This window comes from Lagopus muta, chromosome 9 (assembly GCF_023343835.1).
Source record: "Lagopus muta isolate bLagMut1 chromosome 9, bLagMut1 primary, whole genome shotgun sequence".
Classification (NCBI taxonomy): Eukaryota; Metazoa; Chordata; class Aves; order Galliformes; family Phasianidae; genus Lagopus; species Lagopus muta.
This window is the reverse complement of record NC_064441.1, coordinates 593834-615197: the sequence shown is the minus strand read 5'-3', so window position 1 is coordinate 615197 and position 21364 is coordinate 593834. Positions and strand designations below refer to the sequence as shown.

General features: G+C 50.8%; 1 protein-coding gene across 14 annotated transcripts in view; it reads right to left on the bottom strand.

The window, feature by feature from the left end:
• Positions 1-1329: 1329 nt before the first annotated feature.
• MBNL1 (muscleblind like splicing regulator 1) overlaps positions 1330-21364 on the bottom strand; it is a 48280-nt gene continuing 28245 nt past the window's right edge. For 5 of the 14 annotated variants that reach the window (XM_048954371.1, XM_048954362.1, XM_048954363.1 and 2 more), the window contains 8 exons: positions 20181-20381; positions 15102-15359; positions 14182-14235; positions 13130-13283; positions 9322-9357; positions 8534-8628; positions 5574-5648; positions 1330-4586 (listed from right to left, as the gene is read on the bottom strand). In XM_048954371.1, the coding sequence (XP_048810328.1) occupies positions 5592-5648; positions 8534-8628; positions 9322-9357; positions 13130-13283; positions 14182-14235; positions 15102-15359; positions 20181-20381 (855 nt within the window). In that variant the 3' untranslated portion in view covers positions 1330-4586; positions 5574-5591. The remainder of the gene's footprint in view (positions 4587-5573; positions 5649-8533; positions 8629-9321; positions 9358-13129; positions 13284-14181; positions 14236-15101; positions 15360-20180; positions 20382-21364) is intronic. The other 9 variants (XM_048954372.1, XM_048954367.1, XM_048954368.1 and 6 more) reach the window with 9 other exon arrangements.

Genomic DNA, 21364 nt, shown 5'->3' with positions numbered 1-21364 from the left:
GCACCGTGAGTGCAGGCACTGCGCGGCTCCCAGCAGCTCTGCTGTAGGATGTGCTGCAACCGGGAGGAGTGAGGGCAGCAGGAATGCAGCAATTGAGCCACACGGGGAGCTGCAAAGGAGCCCCATCTGCAGGCACACAGCACTCCCCTTGCAGCACAGCCTCCTGAGGCCAGGCCCGCAGCTCCCCGCAGTGAGCACAGCAGCAGTGCCTGCTCAGCGCGGGGCTGCTCACATCTCGGGGACGCAGCGGCTCTCAGTGGCTGATGCGGGTTTTTATCCAGCACTGAGAGCTCAGCGTCTGAGAGCTCCGTTCTGAGCCAGGCCCTTGTGAATGCAGCAGCACAGCTCACGCTGCCACAGCAGCACTCAGCAGCAGTGCGTATTGGGAGCGGGAGGCAGCCTGCAGGGCCGGGGCTGGCACAGCTCTGCACTCCTTCTCCACAGAGGTGCTGTGCTGGGGCGCTGCAGCATTGGAACCCCACTGCACAGGACACAGCACCCATAATACCAGGCTGCAGCAGCGTGCCTCTGTGAGCTGTCCCCGATGGAGCAGGGACAGGCAGAGCCCTGCGGAGGCGTCTGCGCTCTGCAGCGCCGCACTGCACAAAGCAGGACCCCTTGGGCAGCTCTGGTGGGACCGTGAGATTCCAGGAGGGACTCATCAGGTGAGCGACCAGGAGATTTTCCTCTGCACAGACGGAAGCCAATGGTTCCTGGTGCACGCTGGGCACGCTGCTGCAGGGCACAAAGCCCGGTGCTGACCTGAGCAAGGCACTCCCCCCGGAACAGGTCGGCTCGCTGCAGTGCTCTCCCCTGGCACCGCACACTATTAACGCAGTGAGGCACACAGCTCATTTTGCTCGAAGCCCTGAAAGACAGCAGTACTGGAGGGGCAGGTGGGAAGAGGTACGGCCCACTGCTGAGCCATTCCTGGACCAGAGACGTGCTTTTAGAAGACGAAATCGAGCAGCGGGTGGACGGGGCTGTGGGCAGCAGTGCTCACAGGGGGCTTTGGGGCCTGCAGCTCCCGTGGGACTCCAGGTTGGGAACCCCAGTTGTGTCCCAGCCCAGCGCCTGCAGCAGTGCAGCCTGCGGTGCGTGGGGCTCAGCTATGTGTCCAAAGCTGCCATCTCCGCCCCACTGCCACTGCAGGAGCTCAGCCCTGCAGAGCCCACGGCTGCTGTGTGCTGGTGAAGGAAACCAAAGCCCAGGGGCACCTCAGGCTTCTTCCCCCGCAGGTAAAGGATGTTCCTTCAGACGCACGAACACACGGACACAGCTGTGTGAAAGAGAACGGTGCGATTTTTAACCTGCTATCAAAAAACGTAATTAAGAAAGAGAACTTTTATTAGGGCAATTTCACTTTATTTTTCCATACAGCAAGGTCAACTATAGCAGTAAGAATAAAATAAGCATAAAAACAAATTGCAGCCCAGGACAGAGTACATAATTCGGAGCAACTACAAGCAAAAGTAAGTTTGTGATTACATAATAGTAAAACCAAGCACATCTGTCCTTTCAGCAGATGAAAGTTGCGGGGTTGCAAATAAGTGCAGCTTACCCCTCGTTGCGTCTGAGCACCGGAGGGAGGTAAGGAACGGCCCCACCGCCTTTTCTTTCCAGCTTTGGCATTGACAACCACGAGGTTTATTGAGTGCTTCCCATTAAAACTGTAAAATTTCGTCTGTTTTTTTTTCTTTTTTTTCACCTGCTAAAAGAACAGGACCACTACAGCAATAAAAAATAATCACGTAACAACTACAGCTACGGTGTGCTGTTCGGTTTGCCTGTTCATGATTCAACTCTTTTGTGAAAGTCAGTATCGGTTTTGAAGAATCTTTTTTGTGAACAATAAACCACTGAAATGGTCAGAAACTGGTCGGAGTAGTATATACCTTTAATATAGCTTTGATACTTTAAACATGCAGTAGTTTCTGAGTAATGTACGCAATACTGGATCCATGGGTTCACCTTGATGCTTTGAAGTACCGGCTTTTTTTTGTTCTTTTTCCTTTTTTTTTTTTTCTTTTTTTTCCTTTTTTCGTAATGGTTTTCAGGCAGATTTGAACCAGTGGAGCTTTTGTCAGTCATGAGATCTCGGAAGGATGGCATATCTTTCCAGCTGAAAAAATCCTGGCAAACTACAAGCTGTCCACATAAAGCAAAGCAACTTTTTCGAAGGGGTATGGAGTGCTAACTCTGTGCCACTTTTGCAAGCAATTTTGTTCAGCCTGTCATTTTATTAGCCTTAACAAAACTCCTTGTAATTATAGACATTTTTATTCAAAATAAGATCTTACTATTATACAGGTTTCTCTCTTTTTTGACTATATACAGAAGTGCAAAAAGTCAACCTTCTCCCGGTCCGTTCCCACATGCTCAACTGCAGCATAATCAACCCTCACGAGTTTGCACACACACGCTATAATTCTCATTACGTAAACTTTGAGTATTTGGATTATCAACAAAAAGTCCCTTGATCTATCGATTATGCAGCTTATTTATAACAAGGCCTGATATCCAGGGATCTCAAAAAATAGTTAAACAATATTTTAACATTTGAAATGGATACAGTAGAAAATAAATTTTATTCTAATATCTAGGAACTAGATTTTCTCATAATAACTAATTACAAACAAAATAAATCATCAAAATATTACTCAATTGTCTGCCAGGATCGTTGCCATAGCAACAACTTAACTCCTTACTTAGCAATGATTATATAATTATAAGATATCCATATAAAAGATCTTTGTTCTTTTAATGAGAACTAGACAAGAACTAACGATGACTGACATTCTTACATTGTCATATTAAATTGGCAAAATAGAAGTCATTTTGTCAACAAGAATACGAATATTCGGATGACGCTACAGAGATCCAAAACTGAGTTACGTGATGAAGAAAACTGCTCTCTATCTCAGAAAACTCATCGCTCAGCTCTGACAAAACACGACCCCAGGAGCTGAAACGGCACTCAGCTGGTAATAGGAAACGAAACGACCTCATAAATGTAAGAAATGAAAACTACACTTCCGACGAGAAGAAAATAAGCAATATTCTATAATGTCGAGTAACTACGATAACATGTGAAGTCACCTATACTTTCTTAACACGATTGAAATTACATTGGTATGGGTTGTAACCCGTAATGTAATAATCTAAGGCTTTAATAGATGTACAGTACAATCAGTAAAATCAACACGTCATTCTTAGACTATAAAGCATCTCTCTCAAGCATAAAAACTCGCCGTAAACTCGGAAGTATGGAGGGTTCTAGAACCGAACCCGCGCTTCTTCCACCCGCTGTGCTGCCAGTGCCCTGGCCCCCACGTCAGCACTTTGCTGAACAGAGCAAAAATACCCTTTACGAGCTGCAACATCCAAACCACAAAGAGGAATTCCTTTGGATGAATCCGTTCTTAAAACTTGAATGCACATCTATCTGTTCTTTATTATTATTTTGTAAAGGCTTTCTAAGGCTATAAGCAGTTAATCTGAACAGAAAAATCACATATAAAACTCACCCGAGCATTTACCCCACCCGATTCCTACGCTAATCAACATCTCCGTTTCGCCACGTTTTGGTTTGTCGTGCATCTGACCCAGTGCTTCCGCCGCCTTAGTTTAGAGTCACCAGTTAAGGCGTGACTGTGCGAAGGGAAGGCGCAGCCCGTCTGCAGAGCGTTTAGAGTCCTTTGACTTCTGACAGAGGCTATACAGAGAAGCAGGAGAAGTTCCTCACACACTTGTCACCGCGTCTCAGAAATGGCTTTTCCCTTTCCGGCAGCACAGCGAGCGCCATTTCTGAGACGGCTTTGGTTTGGAAACAGAACGGTGCCCTTTGCCTGATCGGTACGAGCAAGGAAAGCGAAAACGTGGTTCTGAAAATAACACTGCAAAATAACACTCTGGTCTGATGTACAGTCTATGGCACTTCATGAGAATCCTTAACAACGTGGTACTTAAAGCCATCGACGCGCTTTAAAATAGACACGGTTGTGGTTTTGCTTGGCACATTCATCTCTGTCAGATACCTCTCTTACCGCTTCTTACAATCTATTACATTAAAAATATTACTCTTAAAACAAAAATTACTGTGCATGCACGCTCTCATCTATAATGGCAATTTTAAATACAAGGTGCACCTTTGTTATTTGTAAACCTTGAAAGAAATAAACTTACTTTAAAAAATTATATCTTGGTCTACAGACGTACCAATACATAATAGATTTATGGTTACATCATAGTCTGTCTTTTCAAGGTGACGCACATGATTATGTGGCAAACAGGCCGCATACGCGAATGCGAGCGCGTACGCACACTGCTGTGCTAGAAAAGATAGACAATGTTGTAGTTCTTAGACAAGAAGATCACCTCAGCACAAATATCAATTAAATGTACAAAGTATATAGGCAACAGTGTGCAGTGGATTTCCAAGTTCTCGTTCGTCTCCATAACATGCAATGTGTGGATGTCTTACTGCTGAGGGGGTTCTGAGTGTGGCTTGACGGTATATACATTATGGCTAATGAACTTGTCCTTCCTCAACCCAAACACACTGTCCTTTTCTCCTCAGTGATGATCTGGAAAGGAAAGAAGAGTGCTGTTATCCCTGCGGCCAGACGAGGGAGCAGCCAGAGAGCACACAGCACAGCGGGGCTGTCTGCCGGGCGCCCTGCCTGCTGCACTCATGGCCATAAACACGGCACTGTAAGGCACCCCTGCTGCACTCATGGCCATAAGCACAGCATGGCACTGGCCAGCCATCACCCAAAACAGTGCCCTGCTGGGACCAGGCCCTGCAGTGGCAAACACTGCAGAAACAGAACACGGGAGGGAGAAGGATAACACAAACAGCATGGTACCCAGAGGTGATGTGCTGCTGATAGTCTGAATTCAGCATGCAAATTAGCAACAGTTTGAAAACTACGTCTGGCTCAGAGGAAGACACAGGAGGGGAGAACCTCTCCGGCTCAGGCACTGACCTCAGGCTGTGCAGGAGGAAAAATGTGCTGCCACACACTGTCTGTGGGCACAGCTCCAGCAACACATGAGCAGCACCCGCAGCGACACCCCTGCTGCACTGCCTGGCCAGAGCGGCGCTGTGCAGCACACTGCTGCAACAGGCCCTGCAGACAGCAATAGGACTGCAGCTCGGTGACTAACCCTGCACATGGTGACTAACCCTGCCTTTCCAAATGTGGAGAGTTAAAACTGCTTCTTTCTACCGAGAGCTTGGCATGATTCCTTCACCTAGAGCTGGCATCATCATCCTTTATATATAGGAAGCAAAACCCCAATCAGAGAGACTCTATTTTGCTATGCAAAAGTACATCCGCATGCAGAGTGCTCCCCATGCATGCCTGTCCTGACACCAGGCCAGCACACAGGCTGGCAGGGCACTGCCAACTATAGGCTCTTCCTTCACAGAATGGCAGCAGTGGGAGCTCAGCCTCCTCCCTCATATCTCAGTAGTTTTCTTTGAAAGGAAATAAAAACATTATCCCCCTGCAAATGACAAATTAAGCATGCGTAAGAAAACTGCAAGCAGAAACACATTGGAAACTTACTGTTTGATGACAAAATGTCTACATCTGTGTAACATACTTGTGGCTAGTCAGATGTTCGGCAGATATTATGGGTATCTATAGGTAAAAAAATGTAAACAATGAGTAACGTGCCACAAGCCAACCCAGAGACGCAGTATTTTGCTACAGAACACAACAGTCTGGAAAAGTAAGCATCAGCTGTGAGTTGGTGGATTTTACATTGTAACTATAAGTTAAAGTCAACTGAAGTGCTACAATAGCAACTTAAAATGAGAAAATATTGTGCTAAGTACTACTGACAAATACAAATAAGTATTATTGGTCATTGAGGAAATAACAGAAGTTAAAATCTACAAAAGTCATGCAGTGCGGTAATTGAAAATAGCCCTTTTTGTTGGCCTACACAAAATTTGGTGCTTTCAGTGTATCATTTCAAGTCATTTAAAACGACAAATCCCACCCTGGCTTTGCTTCAGCCCGATTTTGTGAAGTGCTCCTGCTTTCCGTGTCCCTGGGCCCAGCCCTGCAGCACCCCGGGCTGGAGAAGAGCGCAGCATGGGGCACAGCTGGGGCTGCCTGGCACCGCTGGGCACCGCGGGCCTGGCTCCCGAGCTGGGACTGCCCCAAGCAGCAGAACGCTTCCCAAAATCTCCATGTGCACAGACAGAATTCACTGCACGGCTTCTTAAGTGTCCCATCAACTCATTTTCCTCTCTTCTTCAAAACGAAGTGAAGATGCCAGCGGGCTACCAGCAGTACGGCTGTGGAACGCACGCCCTGCCCCCCGCGCTGGGCGCAGCCACGCACCGCAGCGCCCCAGCACAGCTCCGGCCTGTGAGGAGACACTGATGCACACAGGACCAGGAACTGTGGTTACCAGAGGAAAAGGACGTCCTGCTGGATGGAGCAAATAGATTTGTTCGCGTGCAGGAGGACGTGGCACAGCACACAGAACAGCTCCGTACAGCCACACACAGCTGCTGCACTTGAAGAGACTCTCTCCTAATGGCACTAACATTGGCCTATTAACCCAAGCACGAAAGGCAATGAAGAGGACTTCTCCTAACCAAACCGGCGCTAGGTCTCGGTGCTGTTTTCTCCACCCCTCTTCCCTCTCCTCCCCTAGCAGTGTCACACAGCTCCACCGCACTGCTAACTTGCACGGAAATGCCTCGAGGGTAAGGAATTGTCTCGTACCATTCTCCTACTGCTGCAGGCGGGCTGGCGCACCCAGCTGCGGAGAGCATCGGGGCGGTGCTGGCGGGACATGGCAGGGACCTCCAACCAGTCAGTGAAGATGAAGGGCCAGATCTGAAGACTTTGGCATGCATGCACATTGCATCGTGTGGCAGTAAATAACTTTAGCATTGCTCACATGGTATATACATATATCCATAATATATGTATATATTGAGGTTTGGCTGCGGTACTTTACTAAGTGTGTTATGAGGCTCCAGGGAGGAGATGCGTGAAATGATCCATTTCTACAACGGAGAGCTTCCCTGTGATCTGTCTGGGAAAACGCATGGCAATTTGGACAAAGAAAACTTTAGAACTGATGATGACTCTCTGCGGCTTCTTGACTTGTTCCCTTTGTTCTAATGGAGAACCTAAGGACAAATCCTGAAATGAACCGTGCAGTGCAGTCCATTGTGGCACTGAGATGCTTTGGTGACACGTAACAGAGGCAGCTGTAGCTCTAGGCTGGCCCTGCCAAACACCCAGCAGTTCTCATACTGGTTTGCACCCGGGACATGGGCACTGGGCAAACATCTCCCCTTGCAAGGCAGAGTCACAGGAGCTCTGTTGGGGATGCACAACACTAAGGCCTGGCTGCCAGCCCTGTGCATCCTGCAGTAGAATCACCTCTGGAAAGGCATCTCTGAGCCCTTGCTAAGTGGCCCCAGCACCACGGCACAGGCAGGGCACTGCAGGAGATGGGGAGCCTCCCTCACAAACTGACCTCCCCCACCGGGATCAACACCCATACAGTAGCACACTTGCAAGACGGTACGGGCAATGTTTCCTCTCCTCTTCTAAAAGGCACGTAGTGATCCCTCACTCAGAGCAGAACCGACGGCCTAAGGACATATGGCAATTCTCATTTGCTAGTACAACTCACAAAATCTTTTGTTTTTCTAAGAGAAACAAGACTGTCATTTAAAAGCTTCTGCTGGTGCACCTTCACCCACATATTGTGTGGGACTGCCTGCCCACAGCCCAGCCATGCAGGTGCAGCCCTTGGGGCCACTCTGCTCCCCAGCCCTGGTGCTTGTCCCCACCGCAGGCTCTCTCTGGGGCTCCTGGCAGGGTTTCCGATTGCTCATTCATTAAAACACTATTCTTTTTTTCCAAAATATATCCAAACATGGGAACAAGTGGGGTAACTGGCTGGAAAGAAAGTCAGATCTTACTGGGCATTTTATTAGCAAAAGTTTGTCTAGTGCAGAAAGTAATCGGCCTTTGCCTAGCAGAATCGTAAGTAGAAAAAAAGGCTTAAATCCTGCTTCTGCATGGCCCAGCCCCAAATGTCTTCGCTTTGCTTTTGGAAGAGCTGAGGAGAATCAGAACACGGTCAGGCTGCTAAGCTCAGAGTTACAGTCCTGATCCTGCCATCCCCACGCACAAAAGTTGTGCTGATCTGAGTGGAGTTCTGCACAAAGAGGAACTGTAGGCTTCACAGAAATAGAAATAAGTAATGGGTTCCTTGTATTATCCCTTTCTCTTTGCATCTCTGAGAGCAGAAATAAGCAGCACGGCCCATAAATGTCGAGACTGAGTCAGAAACTCCATTATCGATTATTTTTAGCATCAGAAATGGAACTGCAGCACCTTTGGAGCATGGATAAAGGCTTATTAAGCTGTGCCGCAGATCTTACAGAGAATGTGTAGGCCAACAAGAGGCATAATCAAAACCCCCATGCTCATTAAAGCACTGATTTCAAGATGTCTGTAAGGAACAAAGCTGTAAATTAGCAAACCTGGTTGGCTGTGGCTGTTGCAGCGAAGGGAACACTTGTGGCAGATGTTGTTGCTGCAGACACAGTGGCTGGCGTAGCACCGTGCACCATGGGAACTTTCGGAAGGAAAATCATATAAGCAAACATACAGAAGAGTGTAGCAGTATGGGAACCAGAGCGACATGTGGTAGGATCATTGAGCATGGTATTTATCACAGCAAAAAGCCCGAGACGTCATTGGCAGCGCGTGACATGCAACCACAGTGCAAAGCAGGACAACATGCCGGAGAGAGAGGGGAGGGAAACGAAAGAGAAAAAAAGGGGAAATGCTTGTTACCATCAAATTGAGAAATCGACACAAACAAGCTTCATCATTTCAGTACAAAAATCAACAGAAGAATTTTAAAATGCCCTTACACTTACATGTTTTTGTCTTTAAAAATTTCAACCCAAATATTTACTCAAAACAGAAATTACTCTTGTCGAAGGACAGTATACTCGCACGTCGCTATAGCAAGACACAGTCTTTATTTAAAACGAGATAGTCTCTGAACACTGGAACTCATAGTCCAATCAAAATCCACCAAGGAACATTGTGCAATTCAAACGAGTGCTATACGGGACTGACAACATCTACGTGTCTGTGTCAATTAAATAAAACGACTGCATTTAATTGACAGGTGTTAGTGCGGGAGGCTGAGGGGATGGATTGGCACAGGAGCTACAAGTTACGATCTAGCAGTGGATTTTGAGGGTCCGTGAGCTGCACCACAGGTTTAAGATAATCAAGAAACAAAGCTGGCACCTACCAACACTTGTAGCGGGTGTCATGCACAATATTGAGCCTGCCCATCATGCATTGCAACAGGAAGGTGGATTTGGAAAGGGAAAAGAATTAAAACAACCCATCACACGTGTCATTAGAAAATTCCATTTGAACAAAGAAGAAAAATTGTTATTATGGGAACAGTGGCACGTAACCGTCAGCACAATCAAACCACACACAGCACAGTGATCCATCAGAACTGGCCTTCAGAAAGGGACAAGCGGGCTGAGCCGGATGTGGGGCTGAACTGGGGGCTGAGGCTAAGCTGGGAAATGGGGCTGAGCTGGCTGTGGGGCTGTGCTCGCCTCTGCGACCGGAGCACCAGCACTGCTACGTGGGGATCCTGCAGCTGAACCTCACTGCTGTCCCGCATCTCTCTGCCTGCTGACACAAGTGTGCACTGCTCTCTAACTGGAATTCCTCAGACACAGCAAAGACTCAACTGCACCTGCCCGCAGCAGCCCAGGTCCGTGCTGTGTGGGCACTCTGCAGCCCTGCAGCTTTCCTTGGGCTGTGCAGAAACGCCAGGTGACACCACCTGCTGGATCCTTCCCTTCAGCTACAGAGCCACAAGGAACTTCATGAACATGAAGGTATCAGCTTTAAAATGACAGTAAGCTGCTAACTGCTTATGTTACACAGCAAAACACCTTCCACCACTCAACTCAGGCTTCTCTATTTTTGATTCTGTTTTGATGTGAATACTGATGTTTCAGAATATCCATTAATCCATTAATAAATATCTAATTAAGCTTGATGCAGCAGACAGTAAGTCCTGAAGTCCAGGAATTGCAATGGAGATGGAGCTGTTGGTGGTGCAGTGCTGCTTTGGTGTTCTGCAGAGCTGTGGCACAGAGCACTGCTCTGCAGGGGACCCAGTGCTGTGTTGGGGCACACACGGCTTCAGAAGCATTGAAGTAAGCAGGAAAAGAGTCAGTCATCAGCACTGCTGCCAAGGACAAGGCGATTCCCTGTCAACACTGTGTCTGTAGGGCTACAAAGAAAAGGGAATGATTCTGTTTCCTTGTTACTGATCTATTTCTGTGTAATGGAGGAGATGAAAAATACACGGAAAGGTTAAAAGAAGGGTATCTTTCCCGATTTCTCCCTGTGTGAATCATTGCTGATGTCAGTGGGACCGCTTATGAGATTAAGGAATGGAACAACATTTGGCCATGAAGTACAAACATGAGTAGAACTGTTTTCTCAGTCATGTTCCTGACACTCAGGTGTTAATGGGGATTTATAGAAGAACCTTCGAGTCCCGCCTCTCCAAAGAACAGCCCTATTTATAAGGTAGTGCAGTCTTCATTATATCTGGAACATTAGATCATTCCACGGATAATTAGGCCTACATGCTAAAAACAGGTTAGACTTTTGTAATGACTCTCTACAACGTCCCTGTGAAGATTTCAGCTCAAAACTGCAGTCTGAGTTATCATCATTAGCGTTATAACCAGTGCACAAAGCTCTGGATGAATCGCAGCAGATGAACTTAAGGCAGAGACGAAAATCCTAACTAGGGTGCAATGATGTGCAAATATGAAGACACAATGCTGTATGGCCCTCTTACCAGCAATAAAAACCATTTTTGCTGTGACCTTAATATTCATCTTGACTTCAGAAGCTCTGACTAATGAGAACACATGAATAATAGATGCCCAGTCGCAGACATTCCCGAGCTGCTCAGCACAAGGCAGAGCGTTAACGCAAGGATGTGCCAGTAACTGATGGCCGCCTCACTTCCCGACCATTTCAGCAGAGGAGTTGAGCTAACTTGAATATTCTACGTTCACCTGTGGTTTAAGCAGTTACTTCTCTTCTCCCCTTCACGTTGTTTCTTTCAGCCCATTATATTCAGTCCAGTTTAGAAAATCCCAATGGGATGTGTCACCTCACAGCACCAGCACTCCTGTCTGGGCAAGGACTGCAGACACCCGGTGCTTTCCCTTGTCACACACGGAACTCTGTGCTTCCACAGCCCCTGGGAGCCCCACAGGGCAGCGCCCAGCAGCTCCCACAGGCAGCAGCAGTGCAGTGGCTGAGCCCCTGGCAGCCCACACGAAGGTGCCTTCCTGCTGGGATATCTACTCTCAGAGCCCTCCTGTGTGCTGTGGGCGTGCGCAGGCCAGGATCAGCCGTACAGCCAGCTCAGCTCAGCTCAGCTCAGCAAGCCAGCGCCATCAGCGCTGCTTTCCGTGCTGAACACCTCCAGCCACTGGCCAGGATGGGGAGCCCCAGCAGCCCAGAGAGCAGGCCCTGTGACATCGGCTCCCTCGGGGCAGCACGGCTCTGTCGGCCCCTCACTGCCCTGACCCTACCCCTGTTGCTGGGCATCCACTGCACTTGAGCGGCCAAGACAGTTCAAGTGAAGCACCAAACTCCTACAGGTTCCACAGCAGGTTGGCTAAGTAAGAAGGTAGGCTGTGTTGATAAGGTCTGGTGTACAAAAACTATAACCTGTGTTTCTAAGTTTAAAGGGCATAATTTAGAGCAGTTTGAGTACTTCCAGAAACCAGCCAACCCCCCTTGACTTAATGGAAGTGGGAAACCTCTGCAGATAACTACATTAGCCACTCGTTACAAAGCTTGTGAAATTGTTAACATCAGCAGGATGGGCAGTGATTGCTTATGCATTTGGTCTGTATTTTACAATGTGGTCTGAGTCCTGGCCTAATGTCTGCTCAGTCAAAGCCTTTCCATTGACCCCACGAAGCTTCTGCTAATACACACTAGAGGATGCAATTAAATTTTGGAATCCAAGTAAGTTATTACCATTCACTACATCAAACAAATAATTTTTGTGCCATTTGAATCACTGTATGCCAAAATTCTACCAGTAAGAAAGAATGGTAAAAGGCATTGCACCAAATTCCCAGGAATGCACATGCTGAACATGCTTGGGTAAAGACTCAATAGCTGCATTCTTCTTTCTCCCTTCCCCTAGCTAGCCTAAGTTACAAAGGGCTGTCCTCAGCCTCCTTCCAGTTTTGAGTATGTACCTGTCAGATGTCCCCAGCTTTCCATCACTTACCTCCTAGACTGACGGTGCTGCTCTACCATGGGCTCATGTGGAAAAACCTGACTCGCCTGCATTAATACAGGCAGAAGCTCACAGAGTGGGCTAAAATACGCTTCTGCGTGAAGTGCTGCTGGCAGAACCACAGCCATATTCAAGCTTTGCGTCTTGTTTACTTCAAAGGGATTTCTGCTTATGTGTGTAGCACAGACATCAATGCTTCAGCAGCTGCACTAGGATGAGTGTAACTGTGGTTGTGCTGGATTAAAACCAAGCACACCTCACTTCTGCTTAGCTGAACTCAGCCCCGACGCTCTGGCAGCAGAAGCGTGGATCCTGCTTGCGTGTGCTCACGGTCAGCTACCTGCAAGACTGCCTGGCTGGGCCTTACGACCGCTGCACTGAAACTGAAACAAAGCCCTCCAGTTTTGACTCACACCTGCCTCTAAGCACAGCAAGGCTAAGGGGTCTCACAGCAAACAGAAACAAACACAGGAGCTGAAGAGATGTGTCATAAGGAAAAATTAATTGAGGGAAAGAGGAACAAGAGAAAAGATTTCCAGTTCTGATTTGGGAGGACAGAGCACAGTGCTGATTTTTATGTTAGAGAGGAAAACACCCACCCAGCCTCTGAAAAGCACCGGAGGGAAGCAGCCTCCTTGCCAGCATCCTCCGCTCAGCACGGCCGCACCGCACTGCGGCACCGCACGGCGGCTGGTGCTGCCCCACAGCTCCCGCCCTCCCACCCCGCCAGGCACGCGCTGGCACTTACCTGGTGGGAGAAAGGCTGTGTGCTGCTGCAGCTGCATGTTGGCAAGAGCTTGCTGGTATTGGAAAATACCAGTATTGAACACTGCGGTGGCACCATTGGTTTTTTCAAGCGCAGGCCTCTTTGGTAAGGGGGGAAGTACAGCTTGAGGAATTCCCTGAATGGTGGATGGGCATAAAAATAAAGTCCAGTAAAAAAAAAAAAAAGGGTGAGGGTGTGGGATGTGGAAGATGGGAGGGAGACAAAAAGAGAAGAGAGAAAGGAGAAAAGAAAAATCAGTAGAAGGCAAAAAAACACGGGCAGCACCATGTTTATCCATGAGCAAGCAAGCAGCGCAGCAGACTTTTAACTACCAAATAAAAGGCGAGGTCAAAGCTTCACAAGGGAGCACTACTTCGGCCTACCATGGCAGCAGTACAGGGAGACGTGTCGGAGCCGCGCGTTGTAAGAACTGGAGTAACCATTACACTACGGTAAAGCTTCAGGGCTTGGGCGAGGAGCAAGGCTATCGGGCAGGGGGAAGCAGCGCTGAGAGCTCCATGAGGATCAACACGTAGAAGCGATGTTAATCGGCACGGCGCGGCGCTGCCGGCATTACCCCACTCCCGGCCCCAGCGCCTGCCTGGCATGCAGAGCTTGCCGCATGCCGGCTCCCCCGGCCGCCTCCACGCCGCAGCGCCGCCAAGCCATGCCAACGCACCCTGCACCGGGCCCAGCCCTCGCGGCTCCCAGAGAAGGGACAGGGATGGGACTGGGATGGGACAGCAACAGGAAGGACAGGATGGGGATGGGAGGGGATGGGACGGGGACTGGAGGGGAGGGGATGGGATGAGAAGGATGGGATGGCATAGAAATGGGGATGGGGATGGGAGGGCAGGGCGGGGGGCGGCAGGGCCTGCGCAGGCTAAGGTTGCCGTGGGGCCTGGTCCCACTGCCCCCACGCCCATCAGGCAGGGAGGGAGGGATCCGGGAGCTTTTGGATTCTGCACGTTAACCCCCAACTCGACTCTACAATATAGCTACATGCCAAGCTAAAAGGTGAAAGGTCATAGTACCAGGTCAAAGGTTGCCTCGAGGGGTCGCTTCAGTGATTTGACAGCCGACTGAGTCTTAATTAGCAGGCAGCGAGCACATGATGGCAATGGCCAGTGGGGTCAAGCGCATTAACATAAACAGCAAGCAGAGGTGCATCATGGGGGCAGCAGTGCATTTGGGTAGGTGAGAAAAAACAAATAAAAACAAATCACCGGATGCCGTGTACAACGGTAACAAGACTAGGCATGCACATCGGGCCCGGGGCAGCGGGGGGCGGTGGGACGGGGGCTCTCAGAGCCAGCCCCCACGTGCCCCGCACCACAGCCCGGCTCCCTGCACCCTCCCTGCACTCACACACATGGATGGCGCGGCCAGGGCCTGGGTGGCCAGGGCCTCAGTGCTGTCACGGCCTCTATGGCCAGGGCCGGGGCCTGCATGCGGCCAGGGCCTCAGTGTCACCAGGGTCTGCATGTGGCCGGGGACCCCACACCGCATCGGCCGCTTGTCAGAGCCGGGCCCTGCGCTGTGGGCTCCAGCAGCCTGCCCATGCTGCCCGCCGCGGGTGCAGGGTGGCTGTGGCCTCAAGATACTCTGCCGTGCACGCAGCCTGGTGGCTGCTCACCACCATGGGTCTGTCTGTGCCTCCACACAGGTATGCATCTACCCGCACACTGACATACAACAGACTCCAGATACACATAAGCACACACACACACATATGCACATGTATATGTACATGTACTCCATACACCAGCAGGCAGAATTAGTGACATACTGTAACGGTCTGAAACTCTGCAAGAGCCGGTCTGGCACCACGTGCTGGGGCAGCTCGCTGTGCCCCATACCAGCCAGGACCCCAAGCACATCCCAGTAACAGTAGCTAACACTGCTCACTCCCTCTCGGCGCACTCATACCGTCGGATGCGGCTTCCCAACTCACCATGGCAGCCGCCGTCGCTGCTGCCTGGGCAGCTGCAGCCTGGTTAACCTGGTACTGGGCAGCCTTGATCTTGGCTTGCAGATGTGCTGGAGGGTGGAAGTATTTGCACTTTTCCCGTGAGCATCTCCCTTTGATGTAATCCATGCAGACCGTAACGGTGTTATCGTTGGTGTCGATCATGGCGCTGTCGGCGGGGTGAGCGAACCGGCAGTCGTTCTCGCCCCGGTTGCAGTTCCCGCGCTGGTACTCCCGACACACCTGCAACACCGGGAGGAGAGCTCAGCCCGGCGGCCATCCCACCCTGCCAGCACAGCACCGAGCACCAACAGGAGCGCTTGTGGTGCCAGGGAACACCAGGAGCGGCGGTGCCAATAGCCACACACACAGCAGGCCTTACTTCGGCCCCACTGAGCCCCACTCAGGGCAGCGCCCAGCAGCGCGGCTCTCTGCCGCCACCCGGCCATCCACAAGTCAGCAGGGCCGTGCTGGGCAGGCCCCTGTGCTGTGCTGAGCGTGCACAGCACTGCTGGCTCCCCACGGCTGTCATCAGGGAGCAACCTGGAGCGGCACCTGCACATGGGGCTCAGCCCATGGAGCAGCAGAGCAGCCACCAGCCTGGCACAGCCACGCCATGAGCAGAGCAGCAGAACCGTGCCGGGGGACCAGTGAGGCTGCAGAGTGCAGCCGTGTCACTGCCACCACCACATGGTACCAGCTGGCACCACCACTGGCTGCATCCCGGTGCCAACAGTGGTGGCCCCACCTCAGACACCTTGGAAACATTCTCCTTAAGACAATGGCATGGGTTCTATGGCCAGCTCTTCAGAAACCACAGACAAAAACACATCTGTCATTTCAGGTTTCAAAAGTTGTAGGAAACAGAAAGAAACAAAAGCAAGCAAGTTCCCAAAAAATAAAACTGCTTTAGTAGGTGGGATTTCCTTTTAAAAGTGGGTGCCACGAGCCTGGATCAGCAGCACTTCCTCGAGACCCTTGGCTCCGATCCACACAACAAACCAGACTCAGCTGATTACTGCCTCTCCATCCCTGCCAGCATGCTGGCTGCTTTCTAGCCGCTGTGCTGCTTCAGGCCCAGCTGCCCATCATCCACAGCTCGGGAACAACACCCCAAGGACAGGCACCCTGCCACGCACAGACCTGCTTGCAGGGAGCACCCTTTCTCCACAGTCATCCCTATTTATAGTCTTTTTTCCATACGGTGACAAAGGCTGTGGATGTATGTTTGGCAGTAAACACACTGACCCATGAAAGCCAGCCAGGGCACCTCCCTTCCTCTTCCATCCCCACCGCCCGGCTGCTTGCAGCTCAATGCTCACAGGCTGTTGTTGTAGCACACATGGAACAGGCTGGGCACATTCCTCAGCTAGCAAACAACCACTTGCTTGCCGGATGACTTTTGGGCTGATTGGTTCCTAACCAGGCCCTAGTTCCCTTCTGGGCTGTAAATCAGTGTCTGTTACCCAAACACAGGCCTCCTAAGTAGACAGGAGTGGACAATTTCTTTTGATTATTTGCTAGAAGTCTAGAAAAGCCTTTTGCTCTGAAGATAAAAGATGCAACAAACAAGAGCTGGCTGCCTCTGCTCATCTTCTGCGCTGGTAATGCACAGAACCAAGGTCTCAGAACAACTCTGCATGTAAGCAGGAACTGCTCAACAAATAACCCAAGGATGACACACAAAATACACAGAAAAAGAGAGAAAAAGAAAACACACATAGAGGTAAGGAAACTTAAACCAGTTAAAAGCCAAAGGAAAATGACCAGAAGCCTGGAATAGCTGGGCAAAGGCCTTGGCATACACAGTGCCAGCTTTCACAGAGCTGTCACATGGTGGCCAACAGGGCAATGCCCGGCTCACAGCGCTGCTTGCGCATCTTTGAGCACAACTCACAGCACCAGACACAAGCCATGAAGGCACTGTGCCTTCTAACCAGGATGACCTGCATTGGCTTTGGAGCCACTGTGATGCTAGCCAAGTGGTTCCAATTCTTGTTTACTTACAAGCAAACAATGAAAACGGTCTTACTTCTTGCCATAGGCACACAGTAATATATCACTCATTTGCTGGAGCACAGAGAAGCATGGAAGCACGAGATGTGGTCTAGCCTTTCAGATCTGGAGAGTGTTTATCTGTTTGTTTATTAGTAGCTCCGTAATTAGCATCATCATTTTCCACTTGGTAAGCTAAGAAGCACAAACAGAACCTAAGACGCTGGCAGGGAGCCGCAGGACTCCAGCTGCCAGCCAAGGGAACCGCATCTCACTTGGACGGCGCGGTGCGAGCCCACCCCCAGCAGCCTGTGCTTTCACCTCCTTCCCTGCACCGAACTTATCAGAAGGGCTGCACTGTCATCCAGCACGTTGTGAGTATCTGCAAGTCTCTGAGAACTTGTAAGCTGTTTTTATCCAGAAAAAAGTGGCATCTGTGAAGCATGCAGGAAACATGTGGCTGTTCTGATTTTCAAATACTTTGAATATAAAAAGATAGCACTCAAAAGGAACAAACAGGGCGGTGAGTGGCTTCTTCCTCCTCCACCTCCCCTCCTTTGAGGGCTCTCTTCTTGCTTACCAGAAGAGCCAACTTCTGTTCAGGATCTCTACGGCTGGGCAGGAAGATGAGGGGAGCTGAAGGAAATTCTGAACCCAGGAAATCTCCACCCTGAGCTCAATGCCTTCAGTGAGTGGCTGCTGACCACCTGCACATCTGCTCACCATCAGCATGGGCAGTGCACCCCAAAAGCTTTGGAAGGAGCCGTACTGCAGGAGCAGGCACCAGCCCAGCCCCACCAGCACCCACAGCTGCCCAGGACAACACTGAGCCCTGCTGCCTTCCTGAGCCCTGGGCACGCGTGCAAAGAGCTCTCCGCTGTGGGACAGTGTGATTCAGTAGCCTGGAACACGTGTGCCAGCTGAATTAACAACCGAGTACATCAGCCTTGAAAATAAGTATTTAAAATTCTAACCAGAACAAATCATATTCCAAGATTAGATGCTAACATCACATGGTTATTTTTTCATGGGACAGCTCATTCCGAGAGAGAGCCAACCATATAAAGCTCTGCAGTCAGGAAGAACAAACGGCAGCACGGTGGCAGTGCAGGGAGCAGAAGCCACGCGCTGCTTGCGGTGTGCCAGCTGCTGGGAGGTAAAATCTTCCCAATCTGCTCTGCATTCTTCTAATCAATAAAATACATAACAGTGACTTACTGTTCATAAAAAATATGCGTTGATTCATCATTTGTACACTAAATCTTGACAGCTCAGATTAAACAGCCACTACACTGGACAGCAATGCCACATTCCCTACATATTAAACTACTGAAACTGCATTTGCCAAGGGGAAAAAAGGAGGAGGAGCAGCCCCTGCCCACAGCAGGCACTGCACGTGTGTGGGAGAGGCGTGGAGCTGCAGAACGGCTGCACTGAGGCAGGCTTCTTGTCACAGCAGAACACACAGCTTGAGGAGAGCAGGAGGCTCAGGGAGCTGCAGGGTGAAGGCAGGGCCGTGGGAAGGCCTGCTAGGGAGGCATGGGCTGGGGGGACAGGAGGTGGGATGGCTCTCCTTCAAGGACAAAGGCATCGCTGAGATGCACAGCCAGCTGAGGTACATGCAATCACACCAGAGAAGCTGCCAGATGCTGGCAGGCTGGGATGTCAGGAAATGAGAGGGGACTTGTTTGATTTCAGGTATTTTTGCAGACCTTTTTCTAACTGTGAGAGTAACACTCTCACAGCTCCCTGTTGCATGGAAAAGTGTGACCCAGCAGCTCAGAACCTCTGACAGAATACGCTGCCAGCTGAGGGCTGGGCCTACAGGCAGTGGCTCACCTGCTGCAGCCCCTTCCCCTGCACCCTTGGCTGCAGGCAGGGTGCTTGGAAATACCCATCTCCAAGTTTTATTTCTGAGCCCAATGTGGTTTATTTAGGAGTTTATCTGACAGCATTTTATTTTAATCCCTTTCCGGTAAATCTCTTCTGTGAAATAAAGAGCAGGCAAAGGAGAAATCTCTTACAGTGGAGGACATGCCTGCCCGGGAAAGCTGCCCCTCCTGCAACCTCAATGTGCTCCAAGGAGCTCCTTCCTTTGATACACCAACTCCATGGGGAAGCGCTGTGGCCCTGCAGGAGGGCACCTGTGTGGATGTGGCCCGGGAACAGCAGTGCCGGGCAGCTTGCTGCCTTCTGTGCCTCGCACCACACGCTCACAGCATGCTGCTTCTGAGGTGACACCACTGAGGAGAAGGCCCTCATGGCCCCCATCAGCAGACGCATGCCCCATCACCGCAGATGCCTAGGCAGGTAGAAAGGCACTACCATTACAGCTGGCTGCACTCTAAAACAGATCCCTGCCACTGCTCCCACCACACGCAGGGATGACCTCTACAACATCAGCTCACCCTGTGCCCCCAGACACCTGTGGTGCAGGGAGCCGGTGGGTACCCTGGGAGCTGCTGGGTGCTGCTTCACATCTGTGCTGGCACCAAGGGCACCACACACAGCATCACACAGCATCACACTGCCTGCTGGGACGTCACCCACCTGCACCACCCAGTACAACGACTGCATGGCACGGCGCTGCCTCCGAGCACGACGCCAATATGGTACCGAGGACACGGCCAAGACTTTCAGATCAGAGAGATTCAGGGCAAGGGGGAGCGAGAGCCAGCGAGGACCAGCGCTTGCCAGGGCCACAGCAAAGGAGCACACAGAGGCGCCGGGCAATGCCAGCAGCACGTGCCCAGAGCAAGAACACGGCAGAGCTGGAAGCGGCTCCCAGCCGGCAGCTGCAGCAGGCCCTGCGCCCGTGCCCATTAGCAGCTGCTGCGCACACATTAATGCGGCCTCAGGACACTCTCAGTGCTCCGCTTCCCTCTGGGCTGCAGGGCCAGGAGCAGAGCCACAAGCACGGCATGGGGCTGCGCGCTCTCCCTGACCTCAGCCAAGGCAGGACACCATCAGCTGAAGTGACGCTTGCGGTTTGCTTTTGCCAGAGAACTACATTCTCCCTGGCACACGCAGTGGCTGGCACTGCGGGAGCAGCTACCATTGGGCTCCTACCTCCAGCCTGTCCGTCCTCATCAGCTTCTGCGCAGCAGCAGCGGCGGCAGCAGGCACCGGGACACCAGGGTTGCCCGCCACCAGCATGGGCGCGGTGGGCAGGATCTCCGCCGGCACCAGCCCTGGGGACACAGGCCCCAGGTAGGGGTTGAAGGCAGCCGAGGCATTGGTGGCTAGGCTGGGCGCGACGGAGAACATGGGCTGCAAGCAGAACAGAGACACACGCGTAAGTATGGGCACCTGCCGCGCTGCCACCCGGCGCTCGTGGGCACGGGACTGGTCTGCGGGTCTTGGAGGAACGCAGCCAAAGCACGTGCAGGTGTCTGGTGCTGGTGAGAAAGGACCGGCACGAGGGCTGCGGCACGCGGCAGCAAGCTGCAGGATCAAGCGCTGCAGCGCGGATCGGGACCTGCTGCCCCACGGACTGCAGGGCACGGTGCTGGCACGGCCCGTCGGACTCTGCCCAGCCCTTTGTCTCCAGATCCAAATAAAGCAGTTGCTCAAGGCGTTTCCATTTTTCTTCCACATAAATTTTTAGAAGGAAAAACAACGGAGTTAATGCAACTTTTTTCTCTGTTTCCTATCTATGTAGGCCAGCCAGCACAGAGCACCACATGGCTTTGAGTTCCTGAGGAAATGACCCAATTGTTTGCAAGCAAGGAGCAAGTCTGTGTGAAACACTGCACAAAAATATATGCAAAGGTTACTGGAGAAAGAAAGCCTGATATTTGCATAAACCAGAGGGCTCTCTTCGATGTATTTGCTTTTTCATCCACGTGAACAAGGAAGAAATACGTAAATTTCACAAGAAACAAAATAATATTAAATTTGCTATTAATTAACCATACTTTTCATTACTGTGTTATCATCTATGCAATAATGAACCTATTAGTAGGATGATAGAGAAGAATCTTTTAAGCAATGGCTTTCACCATCTGCTGCACATTGACTTTCAGCTTCTTCATAGCCCCCTTCATAGTAAGACTGTGTTGGCACCAGTGTGGCATCACTGTACTCCAGTCAGGAAAGAAAAACAAAACTGTGGCATACTGTGCAGTTGAAAACGTACGGGAAGGCAGCTCTGGAGTTAACACCCGTGCAGCAGCACAGTGCGGCCTCACTGGTGCTCACACGGCAGCACGGCCTCAGCTCACTCCCTCACTTCGGTGTGCAGCTGTATTGAA